Raw genomic sequence first — 23,546 nt, 5'->3', positions numbered from 1 at the left:
TCCGTTCGTAAATCATACCACGCCAATTGAAATCAACGCTAGCTACAACCGGGACGGTTTGCAAAATATTTTGCTTAGGTACAATAACTTACTCGTAATATCGTACATCGTGAACAGTATCGCATCATCCGTGCATGTGGATAAAGTATTTTAGTAGCTGTATACACGATAAATAAAATCAAATTGATTCTGGGTCCACAATCAGCGCCCTCAACGGTGATCACGATTTCGACCTGTTTCTATACTGCTTATGGACAATATCGACCACTGATTAAAACGTCAAATATCTAATCATTTATATTTTAACAAATTTCAGTGAATCTACTGTGGTTGTCTAATCGGAAAATAATATTCAACTTGCGCCAGTACATTTTTAACGTGGTGACAGATTTAAACTTGCCACTACCTACAGATAATATTGACATGTAATTAACAGACACAATGTCTTTTTATACAATTTTATAGATATTTAGTTTTTTGATGAAAAATATCCCAGTTACAGTTACTACGATCAGGTTGTTGTTGGTTTTTTTTAAATTCAAGTGGTTTTTGTTAAGACGATAATGATGTTTATTTGTTTTTTTTTTTCAGGAGATGGACACGTTGTATATTTCTGGCTTGCGGTAGTAGTTCTTCCCATTGTCTCTTTACTATTTGTAATAACAGTCGGATGTCTCTGCGGGAGGATTCGACGTCAGAGCAATTACCAACAGATGCCGGAGATAAATTAACAAGAATACATTTTGAATGTTCACAATACCTTTGTAGTTTTAAAATCATTATTAGTCCAGTATTCATGGACAGGAAAAGACCTCTTCAGTTTCTCCTTTCTATCTACTTAATACTATCATAAAAACGTTGTATTTTTGTTGTAGGATCACCAATTCACCATACAAGTTGTTTTTTTAATAGAGGTTAAAGTGATCTCCATTAGTTTAGAATTCAATTCACTATGTCCACCGACGACTGTCAATAACTGAAAGATTGTTAACTTCCTTGAACAGAATTTAAGACGGTGAATCCTAACTTTCTTTTATTATTCAAGATAACAAGGAAAAAGCTTTCTTTAATGTTTATGAGACAATACGTTTCCTTAATATTCTACTTTAACGGAAATATTTGTGTGGGGTTTTGTTGTTGTTTTTATTGTTGTTGTTTTGGGGGTGGGGTTTTGTTGTTGGTGTTGTTGTTGTTGTTGTTGTTTTGGGGTGGGGTTTGTTGTTGTTGTTGTTGTTATTGCTGCTGCTGTTGTTTTCTTGGGGGTTCCAAGAGACTATTGTTTCTATATTTAACTACATATCTGCATTGGAAGTAAGACTGTTATTACCGTATAAGACCCTCAACCATCTACAGTAGTTTTAGATGGTTGAAGGGCTATATGAACATATGGCTATGTTACTTTTCAATATCATTTCACTTACATTTATAATTATAATTGTACTATGAAGGTCAATGGGACCAAATTAACAAAACCATAAGTATACATGTATGTATGTATGTATGATTAGAAAAGTGGTTTACACCGGATCGTGAACAAGCTGGGGCACAGAGTGGTCGCGGGTGTATGGAGCATATAATGACATTGAGACTGTTGATAGACTATGCAAAATCTAAACGGACTAAAATCTTTATCACATTCGTGGATTTTTCTAAGGCCTATGATAAAGTCCCCCGGGCATCACTAATTCAACTTTTACGTGTCATGGGATGTGGCAGTCTTATGGTCACGGCTATTGCCACTCTGTATGCAGATACAAGATTCATTTTAGGTCTAGCAACCATCGTTGCATGTATTGGGGTACGGCAAGGCTCGCCTACGAGTTGCTTTCTATTTACATTATATGTAAATAACATAATTCGTGATTTGAAGGCCAAGTGCGGAAATGATGGGTACCTACAATGGCTTCACTCTCTCCTCCTTATGGATGATACTATACTTCTTTCCACTACTAGAGATATGTGCATCAGGAAGGCGACTATATTAGCTGAATTCTGTAATCGTTCAGGAATGGTTATAAATCAAGGAAAGACAATGTTTATGGTGATAAATGGATCGGATGCAGATAAGGTTGCCATGACAATCGGTGACCTGAAAATCCAAAGTTGCGACTCGTATGTTTACTTGGGCGCCACTTTCACACAAGACGGAAAAGTTGCTACTGCTGTTGATGAACAATGCAAATTTAAGCAATGTCACCTGTGGAAATACCTCGCCTTTGTGTTAAAGAACATTGATTTTCCACTGTGGATAGAGAAAAAGGTTCTTGAGGCCGCGTTGTTGTCAGCGATATTATACAGCTGTGAGACGTGGCTTTATAATGGATACCTCCTGGCAGAAAATATGTACATTACCGCGATCAAAGCTATGCTAGGTGTGCGTAAATCATCACCGAATTATATATGCTTACTTGAGATAGGACTACCTACATTGAAACAGCGTATTCGGTCAACGCAGAAAAAATTCATCAGTAAACTTGTACAGGAGCGTGCAACCGTTCCCGGTGACCCTTTTTATCACGTGTGGATGCTATGTAAATCAGCGAAAACTAAATCTTTCCTGTATCTAGATAGAGTCTGTAAAGAAAGTGATAGAGAACATATGATAGACATTAAATCACGTGTACAGTTAGAAGCTGGCTCAAAGTTTGTATCATACAGAACAGAGATTAATCCGGACTTGCTGATTCATAATGTATATACGGACCGTTTATCTACATTATCAGAATATCAACGAATTGACTTTACGCGACTTCGTACCTCTTCGCATAATCTTGCCATTGAAACCGACCGATGGACTCGACCAATTACACCACGTGAAACACGTATTTGTAGTTGTGGTGAGGTACAAAGTGAGGCTCATGTAATACTAAATTGTCCACAATCAGATCATATAAGACAAGCCAACCCAGGTGTCAGCTTTGTTTCATTAAAAGTCTTTTTCTGTAAAACGGATATTGTTACCATGGTCAAAATCTCATCAGACATTCTTAAAATCTACGACCATAGATAATCTCAAACTGCTTATTATAGCTTGTCCCCCATCCATATATGAAAATGTCCATATACACTGTCGTAAATCCGAAGTGTTTAAATGTTCAGTGTTTTTTGACTCCAGGTCTGAACTGTTACATGTAATATAATTATGTGTCATCTGCCTTTGGTTGACCCTCTGTACTTAATAAATCGACTTTTACTTTAGTGTGTTAAACTTATGTTATCGGTACCATTGCCTTTGGTTTTGTGTATCTACTTCTACAAAGTACAGTGAATAAAATAACTAACTAACTAACTAACTATGTATGTATGTATGTATGTATGTATGTATGTATGTATGTATGTATGTATGTATGTATGTATGTCTGTCTGTCTGTCTGTCTGTCTGTCTGTCTGTCTGTCTGTCTGTCTGTCTGTCTGTCTGTCTGTCTGTCTGTCTGTCTGTCTGTCTGTCTGTCTGTCTGTCTGTGTGTGTGTATGTATGTATGTATGTAGTGGACGTCGCCTTAGGGTTCCACGTTCTCGCACAAATAGATTTAAGCACAGTTTTGTACCAAGGTCAATCCATCTATTGAATCAGTAGCAGCCTGACGTGTGTTTATGTATATGTATATAGGTAAAGTAAGTTGAATTAGTCTCTGTGTGTTCTTCCCTTTCCCCCTGCCAATGAACTAGACTAGTTCTGTAGAACTATTTCTACAACCCCCACCAGGTCCATGAAACATTACTGGGACAAGCCATTAAAGAAGCAAGTCCACTTGTTATCAAAGAGTACCAATATTTACACATGTGATGATGGGCTCTTACATAACACAAGTAAACAGTGTAGTTCACAGCGTAAGATCATTTCTAAGGAGTGGGTCAATTGAGGCAAACCTTATCTCCGTCTTATATCAGTTGTTATAAATTTATTAGGCTATTATAAGTAACACTACAAACAGCTTTAGAGATGCAAACAACTTTTATGACACCCGTTTTCGTCAGGCAAGCCCGCGGGTTTGTTGCACTTGGACCGTTAATGGCTTGTGAATGTCATGATTACTGATGTATTTGATTGAATATTCTTTGACTTAATTTAATTTATATATTTTGTTATTTTATTTGTTATGTATGTTTTTTTTATTTCCTGGTGAAATCAATAAAAGAATTTAACTGTCTAACAGACACTGATAAGGAAAGAACTATAATGGCACATGGAGTGACGTATCATTACTCGTTCTCAACTCAAGAGGTGTATCATATATTAGCATTGATCATGTAGCAAGCTACATAGTCATGTATGTAACAAAGTCTGTTAATAAAAAACTTGTAAATTAACAACCAATAGCAAACTCGTCTGTAGCAACTCTGTATTTTTGATTGGTTATTTTTCAATAAAATGTTATCGTGAAATGGCAAAAGTCTCTTGCAGATTTATTGAATAAAATTTCTGAAGTGTGGGAATGATAGACTGGACATGTAGTCATGGTAATCTTTTGTCGATTTGATTATTGGATTTTACAGCCACCGATTCGATTATTTTAATGTTGATTTGCGTTAAAGAATAGAAATAAATGCTGGATGACAAATTTAAAACACTGTTTTAACTTACACCTTGAAATAATTGTATTTATTTTGTTTTTGGTTTTCCAATGATATCTTTATTTCTTGACAAGAATAGATATCTTGGGAAAACCTAAAGCAAAATAAATTTTGATTTAATGATGATAAATTATTGGTCATTGAAATCAGAAAGACAAAAAACAAAATCACGTGACTGACATCGTTCATATCTGTCACGTCAATTTGATATTAAGTTTTTTGTTATGTTTGTTTGTTTGTTTGTTTGTTTGTTTGTTTGTTTGATTAGTTTTCTTGAACATAACTTTATATATGTTAGCCCATATCATGGATTTACCACGACAAATTTATTAGAAATAAATCGCAAACTAGTGTGGTACCCCCGGTATTGCCATAGAAACAAATCACAATACAGTGTGGTACCCCCGGTATTGCCATAGAAACCAATCACAATATAGTGTGGGTACCCCGGTATTGTAAAATCAACAGAAACAAATTGGAAGATAGTGTTAATATCCCAATATTTTCACATAAAGTAAACAAATAATAAAATATAATGTGGATATCCCAGTATTGCCATGACAAAGTGATTCGTAATTCTTGCTTTAAATGGTAACTTATGGTTTAATTCATTGATCCTGCCTAGAAATTATGACCAACTTATGATGCTACGTTCTTATAATTAAATGTTATCGAGGACATTTTATTGCCAGAACATTAATAAGCTTAGTAGCACTAACGTTGACAAGCCTAGAAAGACGAAGAAAAATGTAAGGTCGCCTGTAGATGGCAGTATACACAATCAAAGTCAAATGTCAAAACACGTGAAATGAAATTACGATTGCTTCCAGTGTGAAAACGACTTGTTACGTAAGAGTTAAAAATAATCAGTTTCTTGTATTGCCAATACCAACACCTGCCCATGGCCCAAGTAAGTAATATTTTAGTTTTACGATGAGAAACGTAAATATAGAGAGAATCTCTTGATAATTTAAGATAAAATAATTGTTGAAATAATAACAGAAAATCCGTTTCTTTCTTTATACATTCCAAATTTCTTTCACATCCAAAATCTTCAATAATCCAGAGGATATTTCTATAGTCTGAGTATTGTGTTTGCATGAGAATGTATGTTATTCCAGCCTGGAAAAGACTAAGATAAATATAAAGTTGTCCGTAGATGGCAGTATACAGCATCAAAATCATTTTCTGAAAGGTCAAACCAAGAACAACACGTATACACGGACGAAGCAGATTATACTTGAGACAATTTCATAACAGGAAAAAGGAAAATTAGTGTTTATTTCCGAGAATTATTAAAATTTTGTAAGATTGTATCATTTGATAAGACACATATACATACATATAGTAGCATACATAAAAATTTAGTGTATTTGTTCTCAGTTTACCAGGTCCACTGAACACACACACACATACATACATACATACATACATACATACATACATACATACATACATACATGTATGCTTATGGTTTTGTTAATTTGGTCCCATTGACCTTCATAGTACAATTATAATTATAAATGTAAGTGAAATGATATTGAAAAGTAACATAGCCGGATGTTCATATAGACCTTCAACCATCTAAAACTACTGTAGATGGTTGAGGGTCTTATACGGTAATAACAGTCTTACTTCCAATGCAGATGAGTAGTTAAATATAGAAACAACAGTCTCTTGAAACCCCCAAGAAAACAACAACAACAACAGCAGCAGCAGCAGCAGCAGCAGCAGCAGCAACAACAACATGGACTAATAATGATTCTAAAACTACAAAGGTATTGTGAACATTCAAAATGTATTCTTGTTAATTTATCTCCGGCATCTGTTGGTAATTGCTCTGACGTCGAATCCTCCCGCAGAGATATCCGACTGTTATTACAAATAGTAAAGAGACAATGGGAAGAACTACTACCGCAAGCCAGAAATATACATCGTGTCCATCTCCTGAAAAACAACAACAAATAAACATCATTATCTTCTTAACAAAAAAACTTGAATTTAAAAAAACCAACAACCACCTGATCCTAGTAACTGCAACTTGTTACTTTTTCATCAACAAACTAAATATCTATAAAATTTTATAAAAAGACATTGTGTCTGTTAATTACATGTCAATATTATCTGTAGGTAGTGGCAAGTTTAAATCTGTCACCACGTTAAAAATGTACTGGCGCAAGTTGAATACTATTTTCCGATTAGACAACCACAGTAGATTCACTGAAATTTGTTAAAATATAAATGATTAGATATTTGACGTTTTAATCAGTGGTCGATATTGTCCATAAGCAGTATAGAAACAAGTCGAAATCGTGATCACCGTTGAGGGCGCTGATTATGGACCCAGAATCAATTTGATTTGATTTATCGTGTATACGGCTACTAAAATACTTTATCCACATGCACGGATGATGCGATACTGTTCACGGTGTACGATATTACGAGTAAGTTATTGTACCTAAGCAAAATATTTTACAAACCGTCCCGGTTGTAGCTAGCGTTGATTTCAATTTGCGTGGTATGATTTACGAACGGGTATTCGTATTATGGAACCAATGATTGAATGTATGATTATTATATTGATCTGGAATTCTAAAAGAGGTCTGACTGTTGAATATGTTGCAAGCAAGAGTATGGCAATTTAGAATGATCGGTAGAATGGTCTATTGTATATCGTAACACATTACACCAACATACAAATAACTTTGAAAAACGAAAGAATTGTATTGAGGGCGTAGTAGGACTGTCAACGTCATCTACAGTCACGACGACATTTGTTCACGAACAGAGCATTTCTTTCATGACAAAGTTATTCATATATATATATATATATATATATATATATATATATATATATATATATATATATATATATATATATATATATATATGTGTGTGTGTCTGTGTGTGTGTGTGTGTGTGTGTGTGTGAATGGGGGGGGGGATTTGCTGACAATATGCCAATTGTGTAGGGAGGCTTGGAAAGGTTTTGTTACCAGGAATCCAATAAAAAGAAGATAGAGAGGAGGGAAAGGAGATGCAGAGAAACATGAAACAATATATTTTTTTATTTTTTGACTTTTTTTTTCAATCGACCGACCGACCCATAGCTAGCTGCCAAGAAAAACTAACGAGAAACATAAACACAATAAGGGTCATCCCTACCGAAAGTGTGAACCGGTTCATGTTTTCCTGCCAGTTTCTTGCGGAATTCGTCGTCTGACCACCAGAAGTTACCACATGTTTTGAAATCTTTTGGCGGGGTTATCATTTCTGTGACGTTACCTTCTTTTAACATTAATGCCATGCCTTCTACTTGGTGAATTTCAATGTGACAATGTACAAACCACCATCCTATATCAACAAAGACAATAAAAAACTTAATATTCAAAAACAATATCATAATAAAACTTCTAAATACTACAATTGTGATTAAAATGGAAAGCTCGAAAATCAAGTTTTTGTCAACACGTGATCTATTTTGTGTTTTCATTTTCTCACACTTTTGATAAAAAATTTAAAAACCTTGGATTACAATAATTGTGTTATAGTAATTTCACTTGTAAAGTGCAAAATTTGAAAAGGATAACCAACACTTGGAGATTATGATGTCAAATATATCATATTTGCTAAGAAAATAAAACCCCAAAATAGATCAGACGTTATTTATAATCTTGAAAAGAATATGTGAGCCAAGGGATTATTTTTACGTGTAACCCTAAATATTAACTTCATCCCATGAGCCTTTGCCATTTCGTGAGCGATATTTTACCCACCCTGTAAATATTTATAGAAAAGCTGCTCCCTAAGACACGTATCCAACAAATATTGGAAGTATGCTAATTGTAACCAGTTTATGAATAAATTATAATCAATTTACCTGGATTATCAGCCACAAATCGTATCACCACATATCCACCAACTGGCACGATAACCGTATCCTTTATTGGCGGGTTTTGTAGATTTAAACCTGGTATACCATCACCCTTCCATGTAGAGTCGCTCCATTTACCTGCATTACAACGTTTGCTACCACCACAGTCAATGTCAGTGGTATCATTGATAAATTTACCTGTCTCGTTGTTATAGAAACCGTAACCAGTCTTCAAGACGTAGAAATGGTGTCCATGGAAATGAACTGGGTGAGCTGTTCCTTGCAAACCTTCACCTAAAGGTATATGGGTAGACAGTTTTATAAAGAGAGGCAGACAGACAGACAGACAGACAGACAGACAGACAGACGTATGGCCTTGACAGTGGTTGACAGGTCTCTGCTGATAACTGCCACAGATTATAATTAATACGGTATCTACATACAATATGGTAGAAAACAGTCCTAAAGAAAAAATACAGTAAATTTGACAAAGAAGTGATTTCCATAACCCTGTCAAAATGACAATATTTAACATATATTGTGGTGTATAGATAAATCAAACTGACTGATAAATACGTAGATAGATAGATGGATAGATCGTATAGAAAGACAGGCAGACAACCAGACAGATAGATAGACGACAGACAACCAGACAGTTAGACAGACAGACAGACAACCAGACAGATGGATAGACGACAGACAACCAGACAGTTAGACAGACAGACAGACAGACAGACAGACAGACAACCAGACAGATAGATAGACTGATATATAGCTAGAAAGATATATCGATAATTAGAAGATGGACAGATGATAAAGGAATAAACAACAATATATACATAATCAATAGAGATGATAAATAGGCAGATGATAGATATAGATGCACACACACATATCTATACATATGTATATAAATAGGTAGATAGTTAGATAGACAGACAGATATACAGACAGACAGACAGACAGACAGACAGACAGACAGACAGACATATAGATAATTAGATGGATGGATGGATGGATAGTTAGATAGATAGATAGATAGATGGATGGATAAGAAGATAGATAGTTAGATAGATAGATAGATAGATAGATAGATAGATAGATAGATAGATAGATAGATAGATAAATAGATAGATAGCTAGATAGGTAGGTAGGTAGGTTGAGAGAGAAAGAGAGATATGTTGGTAGATCTAGATAGATAGGTAGGTAGGTAGAGAGAGAGAGAGAGAGAGAGAGAGAGAGAGAGAGAGAGAGAGAGAGAGAGAGAGAGAGAGAGAGAGAGAGAGAGAGAGAGAGAGAGAGAGAGAGAGAGAGAGAGAGAGAGAGAGAGAGAGAGAGAGAGAGAGAGAGAGAGAGGTTGGTAGATCTAGGTAGGTAGGTAGATAATTGTTAGATTTAAAACTGTATCGTGTCACAGAATAGTGTACACACCTTACCTAGTCTTATATTATACAGGATAACTTGTACCACGTTACCAGTAGTAAGTTCAATGAAATACGTACAGTCACAGTGGTTTCTTTCGCACTCCTTGTCATCGCACATAGTGATGTGATCACTAAGATTTCCCTTGGGAAGAATCTGCGCATGAAAATAATGCACTATTTCACTGCATTTTTAAAAATATGTTTACATGAGAAGTGATAGTGATTATTTGAATATATAACGTAACTTGTTTCATAATTAAGTGAATTTAAAATATATACATCGTTTAAGTTGTCAGATAAATGGGTGACTACTATTAAACCTATACCAGCTGAAACTGTGACTATTTTTTCCATCAAATAATCCTTTTTTAACTTGAAAGATTTGTACACAAAAATTGACCCGTTGATTATCACAAAATTCTTGTTACTTGACAAGAACTTATACAATTTTTCTATAGTAGGTTGTCTATACGACCACGACGGTAAGTATTTTCCCCTTAGATTGTGGTACAGGGGGCAAACTGAAATGAAATGAAATGAAATTCGTCAACATCTGAAATTTTGCAGAAACGGTCTTTAAAATCACGCCATGTCTATTGATTTATCTTTAATCAATAGCGTTGTAGCACAACTGACATGACGTGATGTCAAGAACCAAAGATATATTCACTAAAAATTGGTCAATTATTTATAAAGACACTCTATCTGTTAATTAGGGGTCAATATTATATGTAGATAGTGTAGTGACAGATTTAAACTTGTCACTACACTACCTACAGTTAATGTTAACCACTAATTAACATATATAATGTATTTTTTTAAACAAGTAATTGATCAATTTTTAATGAATGAGTAAAAGCTTGGTTTTGAATGTCATAATGTTAAAACTGTACTTGTTGAAATTGGAGTATCATGTTTCGATCAGACAACCACAATATATTCACTGAAAATGGTTAAAATACCAACATTTAGACATTGTGCATGTTAACCAGTTGTCGATATTGTCCTTAAGCTGAAATCGCGATCGCCGTTGAGGGCGCTGATTTGGGTGCAGACCTAAAAATCAATTTGATTTGATTTATCGTGTATTCAACTACTGTAACAAAAAATACGTTTTCCCATAGATAGGTGATGCAATAATGTTCACGATGTACGATACTACGAGTAAGTTGTTGACCCTAACAAAACATTTTCAAAAAACGGCCCCAGTTATTTTAACTTACAGCTCTAAAACATGCATGTATAGAAGTACTTACCATAGGGGGTGTCGACGGAGGAATGAATGCTCTACCATTCACTGATGATTTTAGCGAAGACCCACCAGAAAAGTGAAAATTAATGAAAATCTCTTGAAAATGAGAGAGGTCTTTTGGAATATTTGGTGGGGCTCTTCTTGTTGGTGCCTTTAGACTTGCTATAGGTATGCAGTCTGTATACGTGCTATTGGGGAAATATCTATAAAAGAAAAAAAAACTCAGTGATTGGCGATTCTTGACAAGTCATCACTACTAATAAATACATAAAGAATTACACACTTCATTTTAAGTCAGTACTTGTGTCCAAAAACGGCTTGAATCAACCTGTCAATCACAATGAATTGAGATGATTCATAAATTTAAACTAATTCATAATGCAGCAATGGTAATCGACTATCACTTATCAATTCTTAGACAGTCATGAGCTGATTTAATCTAATCTCATTATGATTTAATCTCATTATGATTTAATCTTATTATGTAAATTTCATATGAAAGGAGATATATAGTATCAATCTTATAAGAAATATAGAATTAGTCGGTCACCTTAAAGTTATCTCAACTTCTAAGCTACGAAACTTTGCATAAAATAAAAAAAAAAATTATTTATTTATTTATTAATTAATTAATTAATTAATTAATTAATTAATTAATTAATTAATTTATTGGAAGAACAACGGGAGCAAGTCCTATGAAAAACTCAAGCAAAAGACAAGAAAACAAAATACATCAGGATGTCAAACAAACAAAACTAACAAAATACACATACAAACACATTACAATGCATAATATATAAAATCAATATTGCCAGGTGGACTTGAGATGACAATCTCGCAAAATTGCACATTTAAAATTTCTCAAAGATAAGTCAAAGTCAACATTCGAAATACTACAACAAAGACCATTATAAGTTGTCATACATCTCTGAATGACACAGTTTTTAAACACAGTAATTCTACTGACATCAGGTCTAAAATAAGTAAAGTTTCTAGTTCTCCTCTGTGGAACATAGTGGAATAGAGTGGATATATACCTAAATGGACAATTGATTACACTACACGGTTCGCTAGATGTACACTCATCTGGTTGGCTTGTTGGATCCATCATAGGGACTGTCTTGTAGTGCAGACCAGCTCGTACTTGTCCAGCTAGGATAGGTTCCTGAAAAGCGAAAAGGCCTCAAAATTGTTTTAAAAGATATTGGCAGTGGAATATTATACTTACTATTAACCATAACAGTACGTTAAGTTAAAACTGTCCCAAGTGAGTTATACTGAAGTCACGAGCAATGCGCCCTTTATAAATGTTTACTCATGCAAATTAAAGTTGTAGACGTTCTAACAGAAAATACAGGATTACTACCCTAGTCCTTCTACGTCACGACAGTGTGCGTCCATGTAATTGGTTTAGAAATCAGAATCAGAATCGTTCCGAATCCAAAATCGTCGTTCTTATATTCCCATTTTGTACAAGTACACTATTATCTTTACCTCCTACAATAAGACCCCTTATGTCACCTGTATTTTCCTCACCTGAACGAAGACAAATACCGGTGAACAAGTCCACAGGTGTGGACGAGAGCATCAGTTTTTGCTTTCACTAAATATCAGTTGTTTGTAGTGTTTCGAAAGTTTAAACAAATGTACTGTATCCCATCTCAACGTTATTCCTGTCACTACTAGAGAACTCTTTGCATCGCTTTTAAACTATATATTTCATCGTGCATATATAATAAACATTGTTGTTCAACTTACGTCCTTAATATTTTCCACCTCAAGTGTTTCAGCACGAATCCAAAAGTTCTTATTGTGTTGTGAAGTATAGATATAAAAATCAAATCTCTCTCCGGAATGAATAATGATAGACTGTGCAGTTGTTGTTTCAGTTGGGTTACCATCCGTTGCAAACACATGGAGATCATGATTATCAATAGAAACACGGAAAGCGTACATCATTGAAGCACTGATCAATCGAAAACGATAATGAGACTTTCTCGTTACGTTAAACCATGCCATCGGTATGACGTCATTTTCGACCAGACCATCGGAGTTATAGTGACGACCTGAAAGATATTATACATTATACCATGTACAAGCCAAGTTATAGTCTTTGAACAGAAAATATGGATTACATACCCTAGTCGTTCTACGACACGACAACCCGTGTCTACGTTTCTGTGGTGCTCGAAATATGAATCAAAACGTCCCAAAATCGCCATTATTGTTCCTGATTTGTCATAAATTATGCTTGAGGTATAGTTATATTATTTTCCAATATTTGTCTTCATTTGGTTTGAAAATACTCATGACGTACAAGGCCCCTTAGGTCACTCGTATTTTCCTTGGCTGAACGAAGAAAAATATTGGGCATATTTATTATATTGAGTTCGACCTCACGACGTCACTCCAAAGCCAGGGCCAGCAGAGATGCTCACCGCTCCACCGTCAAAATCCAAGTAGCTAAAACATTCGACGCAATGGTCGTTACAGTAATTAAATCACAATAAGTCAAGCAGAATAGGCCATGCATAATTGTAAGCGTCATGGAAATGAAACAAAGGACACTAAACTGTAACTTGAATGACATCTCCAGACATACGATATTAGTATACCTATTGTCTTGACAACTATATGAGCCATTGCAATAAAATGTATTCATTTCTCTAACTAGGTGTTTGGCGACATGTATAAGTGTGTCATGTCTTAATCCAAATACAGTAATTACAAATTCATGACAACAAATAACCCACCTGACGAATAATATCCCAATCTTAAAGCGTTCAAATTGTGGCACCAACATAACAGGGCTAATGTATGTATTGGTCTGTGCTATCAAATCAACCTTTATATGATGAGAATATTTTCATCGGGTTAAGCCTAAAATAATTGGCAGCTTCTTGTAAAAATCACGATTTAGACGAAGCAATTTTTCTTATATATTATACAGCTAAAATTTATCAGGTCTGAAATAGAGCTGTGACAGGCCTGGCACAGGTATGACCAACAGGGCTTTGGCAGGCCTGGTACAGGTATGACCAACATGGCTGTGGCAGGCCTAGTACAGGTATGACCAACAGGGCCTGTGGCAGGCCTGGTACAGGTATGACCAACATGGCTGTGACAGGCCTGGTACAGGTATGACCAACAGGGCTGTGGCAGGCCTGGTACAGGTATGACCAACATGGCTGTGGCAGGCCTGGTACAGGTATGACCAACAGGGCTGTGGCAGGCCTGGTACAGGTATGACCAACAGGGCCTGTGACAGGCCTGTTACAGGTATGACCAACAGGGCTGTGGCAGGCCTGGTACAGGTATGACCAACAGGGCCTGTGACAGGCCTGTTACAGGTATGACCAACAGGGCTGTGGCAGGCCTGGTACAGGTATGACCAACAGGGCTGTGGCAGGCCTGGTACAGGTATGACCAACAGGGCTGTGGCAGGCCTAGTACAGGTATGACCAACAGGGCCTGTGGCAGGCCTAGTACAGGTATGACCAACAGGGCCTGTGCAGGTAAATGTATCCAGACCTGTGACAGGCCTGATGAGACATACCTGTGGCAGGTAGGTAAATCTTGCCACAAGCATGTGGATTTTTAGCTGAGTAACCATGGACACCTGTTCCAAACAGAACATGGGGAAGAAACCAGTGTGTACTGAGGTATGTAATAATAAACAAACAGTCATCTTCATCTATAGCTAGATAATTACGTATACGTCAAAGATTTAATTTACGTGACCTAAAATTAATTAGTTACGTCAGGTTAGCAAATTACTTACCTTTGCCATTTATTAAGCCAGATATGAATGGTGTTACACCTATCTCAGTTCCATCTGACTGGCGGGTCTGATAAAAACATTGTTCGGTGTTGTTGTAACCTGGAGTGAACCTGATACAGAATACAATACTGATTATTTAAGGGAGTGTACACTTTTAATATGGGATGAAGGTAACGGAAGACTTTCCTTTGGCGTTGTATTTTTCACTCCGCAAACGATGAATGCCCATGCAAACTGAATACCTTCTGCAAATTTTTACATTGAATGATATTTGATACATATACTCATGATGAGAAAGTCATGTCCTAAAAGCTTGCTGATCTAGCCATCAAATTTGAAAAGCAGGATATGGTATATGGTATATGATATGATATGATATGATGTGATATGATATGATATGATATGATATGATATGGTATGATATGATATATGATATGATATGATATGATATGATATGATATGATATGATATTTTATATGATATGATATGATGTGATGTGATGTGATGTGATGTGATATGATATAATATGATGTGTACCATGTATTATACAATGACCATATCATACTGTATTCTACCACATTATATATCATATGTTGAATTGTACGTTTTTGTTATGGTCAGGGTGGGGACTAAATGGGGTGGAGTGGGGGGTAGGGGAGGGCATACTCACCTTTCCATTTCACGTAATATACGATTATTGATATCTAGTGATGGTTCTCTCATCCAATCATGCAAAAGCATCAGAAATTCACCTTTAAACACTGGATTTGGTGCCTCTGTATTCTGTGACGAATAACACAACAAATCATATTTTAGGAATACAAATAAAATACTTCTTAATTCAATTCATTAAAAAACAATGTTGGTACTGAATGATTTCAAACGTTCATGCTTGCCGAAAGAAATCCATGGAATGTCTTAAAGTGGTCATATGGCCAAGGATTGGGTATTTATTTTTTTATTTTAAATTTATAATACAATTTTATCATGAATCCTACTTGAAAAGATCAATGTGAAACAACATAATTATGCCAAGTCCTTGTTAGCAAGTCAATACATTGCAAAAGATTATAAATGTGTAAAATGTTTGTTACTGTACGTACAATAAAAAAACTTTTTACACATTAAAAAAACAACTTTTTGCTGAGTTACAAACACAGACGTCAATGCTGATTTTAAATCAATATTTCATAAAGGGAGCCATGATAAAATTGTTTTATAAATCAAAATCCAATCCTTATCGATATGACCACTTTAAAATTGGTTTTAAATTTGAGTTTTGTAATTGTTAAACACATTCACTATGTTGTTTTTTCTAAAAACAACAACAATGTTAAACAACCCAATAATTGTAAACAAACCTTGAAAAATGTGTAAAAGCGTTTGTTATTGTACGTACAGGAAGTGATTTGTAAACAAACTGGCAAAGACAAGTTTATCACCTTCATTGTATCTGGTTCGAGTACAATTAGCGCTCCGTACAAGCCGTCAGTTCGTTGAGTGCCGAAGTGAGAATGATACCAATGTGTTCCAGGTGGGGTGGCCAAAAATCTACAGACAGAAGGGAAATTTGGAATGACATATAAATGTATTGTAAACCGGTCAACTAATCAGCAAACTTACTTGACACATTTGGTGAAGAATAATGCTGATAACCAGAGTGCTTTTCAGGATCTTTCTTACACTATCAGGAACCGCAAAGTAGAACAACCTACCTACTCATGGTTCATTCCAGGAGCTCGCTGAACACTTCGGCCATTACTTCATTGATAAGATAAGAAATTCACGTTCCATTTCAGCTGAACCTGCTAACATTCTCTACATATAGTACCCAGTATTAACGCTACACCATAGCCCATGGGGTACTATCATCACCATACCATAGCCCATGGGGTATTGTCTTGTCATCACCACACCATATGGCCCATGGGGTATTGTCTTGTCATCACCACACCATGGCCCATGGGGTATTGTCTTGTCATCACCACACCATGGCCCATGGGGTATAGTCTTGTCATCACCACACCATGGCCCATGGGTATTGTCACCACCACACCATTGCCCATGGGGTATTGACATTACCACACCATGGCCCATGGGGTATTGTCTTGTCATCACCACACCCATTGCCCATAGGGTATTGTCACCACCACACCATTGCCCGTGGGGGTATTGTCATTACCACACCATGGCCCATGGGGTATTGACATTACCACACCATAGTGAATGAGGTATTGACATCACCACACCATGACCCACGGGGTATTGTCATCACCACAGCATAGCCCATGGGGAATTGACATCACCACACCATGGCCCTTGGGGTATTTTCATCACCACACCACACCATGGCCCATGGGTTACTAACATCTCCACACCATGGCCCATGGGGTATTGTCATCACCATACCATGGCCCATGGGGTATTGTCATCACCACACCATGGCCCATGGGGTATTGACATCTCCACACTATGGCCCATGGGGTATTGACATCTCCACACCATTGCCCATGGGGTATTGACACCCCAGGATAATTATTCATTATTTTTATACAGTAACTTTATCATTATTTTACAGTTTCTTAATATGACATCGTTATTTCGTTTTCAACATATAATGCCGGGTAACAGTGCAGAATTCAAACTTCTAAGATCTTGTATATCATTTACAAATTTTTGAACTGATATTTTCGAGAACCTTCGAAATGTACAGTTCCTAAATCTTTATTTCATTCTGGAAACTGGCGAACTCAAAAGAGGTCGATTATATTAGAGACAACAGATTAATATGACAGACATGGCTTATAACTAACTGTCATGTTTTACTTGGTATATGTTCTTTCGCTTTATTTTCTCAAGTAGAAAAACATAGTGAAGCTCTTTTATCTAATGAAAATCCAAAATAAATACCAAATTCTCGTCCATATGGCCACTTTAACTTGACAAGTGTGGAATGTTACGCCAGACATAGAGTAAACAAACTATCACCTGTGTCATGGAATACGATTAATGGGTTTGAAATAACATGTTTCAAAGTAATGATTGGTAAATATCTCTATTAGATTTTCATCTGTTTGTATTTGTAAAGCGTTTTGCCAATACCTGTGATCGATAGACTGATTTTCTGCCAGGTTTAACTGACTTTGCTACTTGTAGACCTACAACGTTAACTGCTACAGTCTGTCGCATATTCTGTATATGCCATACCGATGACATATTCATAAAATATAACTTTAGTAAATTCCATATGTTGACCATAGTATACCCTACTTTGATTGAAAGGTCAGTAAAATTTACTCAAGGTCGTGGAATTCAGGCCACAGTATACTTAAGTCGGTTAAGAAAACAGTCAACATTTAACTAGAATTCATATTGATCATTTATGAATGTTGTTTGAAAGAGTCAAATGACATGACAACTCCTCCTCAAGGCTATTTGCATTAATTATTTATTAACCATTCGCATTCGGTGTGTAAATTTAGACTTCAATGAAACTGAATGAGTGGGCACTACAAAACAGAGGAGAGCTTATATAGACACCAGTGAACGGAACATTAATATATACTATATTTGTTTTAGATAACTTGTCTTACAGGCTTACCTGTATGTAAAGGTCTCGCCAGGGTTGATAGGACACTGAGACACTGACCCTACACCGTCCATCCATGGTGTATTATGTTGAACCATGCCATGCCAATGTATCGTTATTCCTTCCATTAATAAACTGTTTCTCACATTTACAACCACCTGACACAGACACAATAATTCAGTTGTTAGGCTTACTTCTTTATGCAACTCGAAGAAATGCAAAACAACATACGTTAGGATTTTTACTACAACTGATTCACTGGAATAGTCCAAGTGATTTAGTCTGAATGCCAACGTGGTGAGAGGAGATGTAAATTGTAACGATACCGTCCAGGGACTAAACTAAAGTGATTGGAAAATTGACACAAATACGTCTTGAGTGAAGACACATTTTTAAAGCAATATCTCAGTCACGAAAAAGATATTCTACTGAATTTCTGCCAAGAAGTAAAGTTTTTGTTATCATGTGAATTCTGATTTCGTAGAAGTAAGACAACTGTTTACATAGTGGTAGGAACTTGGGGTGGTTGTTCTCAATGCAAAATGGCCGAACGGGTGTGGAAGAAGATGGATGATTAATGATTCATCCATGATGGTTCATGGCATTGGGCCAGGGTCTTGCAGCACTAGCACGCATGTGCTAATCAGCCGACTATCGTTCCACTTTTTTTTACATGCTTTAAAGGACATTGTGAACATCAAGTTTAACTTTAATATAGTTGAACTGAATAGTATAGACACTGGACTTGTTCAAATCTCCGGCCTTTTTTGCATTTATATATTTGAATGAAATATTTTTTAATACAAGTGTGTTCTTTTATGTGAAAAAATGAATATTAAACTCTAGCTTTGTAACAATTTTTTTCTGCTAATTTAATTAGTTTCTATATGGATAATTTAAATCGTTCTCTGTACGTAGAATAATGAATTATTCCCATAAGGCATTATCAGAAATACTTGAGTATTATCCCTACAAATTTGTCTTGTGACAAATTGGTAGTGAAGCACTGCCTTATTTACTGGTACACAGACAAAGAAAAGACAGATAGGAGCATCAAAATATTTACAGCTAAAATGATGTTGGTTTGGTGTTTCAGTCATGCAAAATGATGTAAACATGACGTTTTTTACACACACACACACACACACACACACACACAGAGGCAACTTCTAATGCAAAAGAAACATTGACATAGATAGGGGCCACACACAGTGGGGGTGTATAAGTAGTCAAGTTGATATCAGTTGGAAAGTAAACGATTGCAGCCATTAAAATCATCCATGTGTAATGTTTTAGTAGAAGCCTGTTTTTAATATACTGTAAAGGAAATTAGCCATGTTTACCAGTTATTACTGTTCAGTGGGATTGAGCAAAGGATCCTGCTGTGTTTGTTGTGTTTCTGTTAATTGTTAGAGTTGAAACATGTCTATCTTTGTGTCAAAAGCGTAATATCCCAGTGAAACACCAAGCCAATATCATATTTTAGCTGTGCCTTTGTCTCCTTAGTGTCCTTATAGTGGTCTGAAATTTGTCAAACAATGCAGTGGGTGCCTATATCTAAAATGATCCATTCATAGTCAACCCGTTTAAATACACATTATGTATTGTTATGGAAATGAAACTTTTAAACTTAAATGATATTTTCTTTATCTGTTACACCAATTACCTCTGTTCCATTGTTAACGATGATTGGTGGTCCAGGTAGCTCACCATTGATAACCATAGCTGTGCGATAGGCTCCGTCGGCCGTCAATATTTGGTCTACTTCTGTAAGTAACACATTATTTGTTGAAAGCAATCGTCAATGTAATAATAAACTAGTAGCGGTATAGATACTTCGATATGCAATTGGACTGTTCAACAAACAAACAAACAAACAAACAAACAAACAAACAAACAAACAAACAAACAAATAAACAAACAAACACACACTCAAACAAACAAACAAACAAACAAAAAAAACAAACAAACAAACAACATACATACATACATACATACAAACAAACAAACAAATAAACAAACACACAAACAGACAGACAAACAAAAAACCAAACAAACAACATACAGACAAACAAACAAACAAACAGACAGACAGACAGACAGACAAACAGACAAACAACAAACAAATAAGCAAATGGACGGACAGACGAACATACATTCATACATATATTACATACATACATACATACATACATACAGACAGACAGACAGACAGACAGACAGACAGACAGACAAAGAAACCGACAGGTTGGCTATAGGGATGAGGAGACGTCTGACACTATTACAACGTCATATTTGACGCTAGAATAAAGACAGGTATACCAATGAGGACAATGTCAATTATTTATTACTAGGAGGAAATACTCGATCGAGCATGTCGTGACGTCAACTGATCCCATAACTGTGTCAGCTGATCACCTTATAATGGCATGTACCCGTGATATAATATGAGACACCTTAAATGCTTTCGTACACTATCTTTCTTTCTCTATTGTTTTAGTTATGTGTGTTTGTTTGTTTTATTTTATTTATTTATTTATTTTGTTTGATCTAAGGCTGGAGTCAGAATTTACGGTGGGGGGGGGGCTGGGGAGAAATGATTTTTGGTCAAAACATTTTTCGCAGCCCCCCCCCCCCCGCGTGCTCTCAAAAAGAGTCATGCCCCCCTCCCAGAAATGAACCAAAGAATTTTCGTAGCCCCCCCTTCCCGGCTACACGTATTTTAATGTGTATGACACAGTACCCTCCCCTCCCCACACTTCAAAGATGTAAAGTATGGTGCACTATATTAAAGTAACCGTGGAAATCAACTTCAGCGACCATACATAACAATGAGAGATTCTTTAGAAATATATGTGGACTTTGCGAAAAAGGTCTCACATTGGGCATACCCCATATAGCTAGTGGGGAGGGTATGGGAGAGATGAAGACAGAGACAGAGAGACAGAGAGACAGACAGAGAGACAGACAGACATGTACAGAAGAAGATATACACAAATACATTCCCATGGCTGTCACTCTACTCATCACTGAACATAGGTGTAATAAGGTATTGCGGCGAAACCGTGAGAATTTCTTTCATTTTCTCAGTAAGCAACTGCTCATGAGGTTTAATTTGGTTCAAATGATGAGCAAAATATCCCCCTTTCAGACCATCAGAATTGTCATGCCCCTCCCTTTGAACCCTCATTTTTTTCATGCCCCCCCCCTCCAATTTCCCCCCAGCCCCCCCCCCCCCCTGCCGTAAATCAGCAAATCAGTCTATTTACAAATTGTTACTTTGTTTGCTTCCTGGAAAAGGGAGGGGGGGGGGTCATCATAGGGCGGTAAACGACGTCTGCGAGAGAGACGTGTTTCTAAAGTGAAAAATCAAATTAAATAAAAATTGTATTAAAATGTCATAAATGAAAAATAAGGCTTTCGTTCAGCAGTTTACGAAAAAAACAGACAGTCAATACCTTACCTTCTTTCGTCATGGATAGAAGTTGATCGCATTCGTTGTTGAGAACTCTCTTGAAAAACTGTCCATTACGAATGACAACAGGTACACCGCTACCCGTTGTTTTGTTATAGAACGCCATTGTTTCTATGTAAGTAATCTCCCAGTTGTACGTACAAATTGTTTTATCGTTATTACAGTCACCATTTGGTAATAATGATTGACAGTAAACATGGTTACTAACAGTCAACAATACAAGGAAACTCGCCAGTCCTTTTGAGCCCGCCATTTATCTCGGATACTGATCGGGGTCAAACTCCAGGACGCCACACAGAACGGTATAATTGATAACGCTGACCCTTGACCCAGGGGATGTACATGTAATCAGGATACGTGTGGCCTTTTCTAACCGATAATATTACATATGCAGAGTAGTTTCTCGTGATAAAATCCTTCCTTTTGTTATAAAGTTGGGCTAAATGACTTGCAACGTGTAATAATCGATTATCAATCAATCAATGAGACCATAGGGGCGTGTAATATTTCATAGATTGTTGTTTTCCTGGTCTACAGACTAAATATAACAACCTTTTGACTCTATACTCCTACCTGTAAAGGAGAAAACATTTCTACTAGTATAGAGATTGATACATTTGTAGCAGCAGGATTCGTACGATATTTTCCTAGGAAAAAGGCAATCTAAGCAATAATACATGCCCCTGTAAAGGTGACTACATTCCTTGCAAGTCTAGTGAAGTTATTATTACGTGAGATGGAGCTTTACCTTCAAAAAATGCTAAATATGAGCAATGTCAATGTTTTCTTTGTGGAGCGGAATCTCTGTGATCCAGTAATCTATCTACACTGCGTAGTGCTGTCTAGTTTGATTTAGTTGTGGCGTTGTGGAGTGTCCTCTGTTTTGATTAGTTGGTTGACTGACAGATATTATCGTGTTTTTTTTTGTTTTTTTGTTTTTGTTTTGTTTTGGGACTTTTCCTGTACCTCGCTCGTCATCTTCATGAAGGGAGGGCTTCGTCAGCACTACTGATTTAATGTGTTGGCCCTTTAGGGAGCCGTCATTATTTACGACCGGGGGGGGGGAGGAATTGCTTCAAAAATCCACAAAATTTGGTATTGGAAATTGTCAGAAACCTGATGATTTTATGACTGAATATGTTACGATTTTCTGATGGGAAGCAAGACATTTTGGAAACATTTAATGTGACATTTGATACTGATAAATGACATTGATGACAGGCACAGTGATGTAATTCGTAAACAAATCTAACATTGGTAACTATTTATTCTGTAATGATCCGCAAATCTCAAGTACAGCTGTCTGTGTTGTATACATAGATCTGAGACCCATGAATGATTCATCATTTGACAAAATTGTATAATTTATGGTTGATTGTGGAAATGTACATATATTATTTCAAAATGTGTGTAAAAGACATCACAAATCTTTTAAATAAAATGATCCAAAACATGGAATGTGATACTATATGTCTGTCCCATTCAGAATGTCTGCAATCCTAGAATATGTGGAAACAGAACAACATAAAACAGCTATAAATAAAGAATTGATGCAAAGAGTGTCGTTCTTCCAGAAA

At 36.1% G+C, this 23,546-nt stretch overlaps 2 protein-coding genes across 7 annotated transcripts in view; one reads left to right on the top strand and one right to left on the bottom strand.

The window, feature by feature from the left end:
* LOC144452902 (uncharacterized) overlaps positions 1-1,131 on the top strand; it is a 24,571-nt gene extending 23,440 nt beyond the window's left edge. For all 5 annotated transcript variants that reach the window (XM_078144109.1, XM_078144108.1, XM_078144107.1 and 2 more), the window contains exon 13: positions 592-1,131. In XM_078144109.1, the coding sequence (XP_078000235.1) occupies positions 592-731 (140 nt within the window). In that variant the 3' untranslated portion in view covers positions 732-1,131. The remainder of the gene's footprint in view (positions 1-591) is intronic.
* Positions 1,132-6,072: 4,941 nt separating this feature from the next.
* LOC144452935 (uncharacterized) lies at positions 6,073-22,228 on the bottom strand. 2 transcript variants are annotated; one of them, XM_078144151.1, is made up of 13 exons: positions 21,958-22,228; positions 20,161-20,261; positions 18,507-18,652; positions 16,348-16,456; positions 15,576-15,688; positions 14,906-15,015; positions 12,883-13,190; positions 12,162-12,289; positions 11,129-11,327; positions 9,885-10,026; positions 8,455-8,742; positions 7,740-7,928; positions 6,073-6,522 (listed from the first exon to the last, which is right to left on the bottom strand). In XM_078144151.1, the coding sequence occupies exons 1-13, from the start codon at positions 22,220-22,222 to the stop codon at positions 6,383-6,385; spliced, it is 2,238 nt and encodes a 745-aa protein (XP_078000277.1). In that variant the 5' UTR covers positions 22,223-22,228; the 3' UTR covers positions 6,073-6,382. The 2 variants fall into 2 exon arrangements, with proteins under 2 accessions (XP_078000277.1, XP_078000279.1); XM_078144153.1 differs by having other exon boundaries at positions 15,576-15,690; positions 16,359-16,456.
* Between the last annotated feature and the right edge of the window lie 1,318 nt (positions 22,229-23,546).

Source organism: Glandiceps talaboti, chromosome 23 (assembly GCF_964340395.1).
Source record: "Glandiceps talaboti chromosome 23, keGlaTala1.1, whole genome shotgun sequence".
NCBI classification, from domain to species: Eukaryota; Metazoa; Hemichordata; class Enteropneusta; family Spengelidae; genus Glandiceps; species Glandiceps talaboti.
Note: the sequence above shows the minus strand (reverse complement) of the source record. Positions and strands in the feature narration are given on the sequence as shown.

Excerpts from the sequence above, each read along its gene's own strand:
- LOC144452935 (XM_078144151.1), bottom strand. The coding sequence starts at position 22,222 with ATGGCGGGCTCAAAAGGACTGGCGAGTTTCCTTGTATTGTTGACTGTT. Across the intron at positions 10,027-11,128 it reads CTCCGTCGACACCCCCTATG|ATTCTTCCCAAGGGAAATCT; the intron begins GTAAGTACTTCT and ends TTTCATGCGCAG. Across the intron at positions 6,523-7,739 it reads TGAACCGGTTCACACTTTCG|GAGATGGACACGATGTATAT; the intron begins GTAGGGATGACC and ends GTTGTTTTTCAG.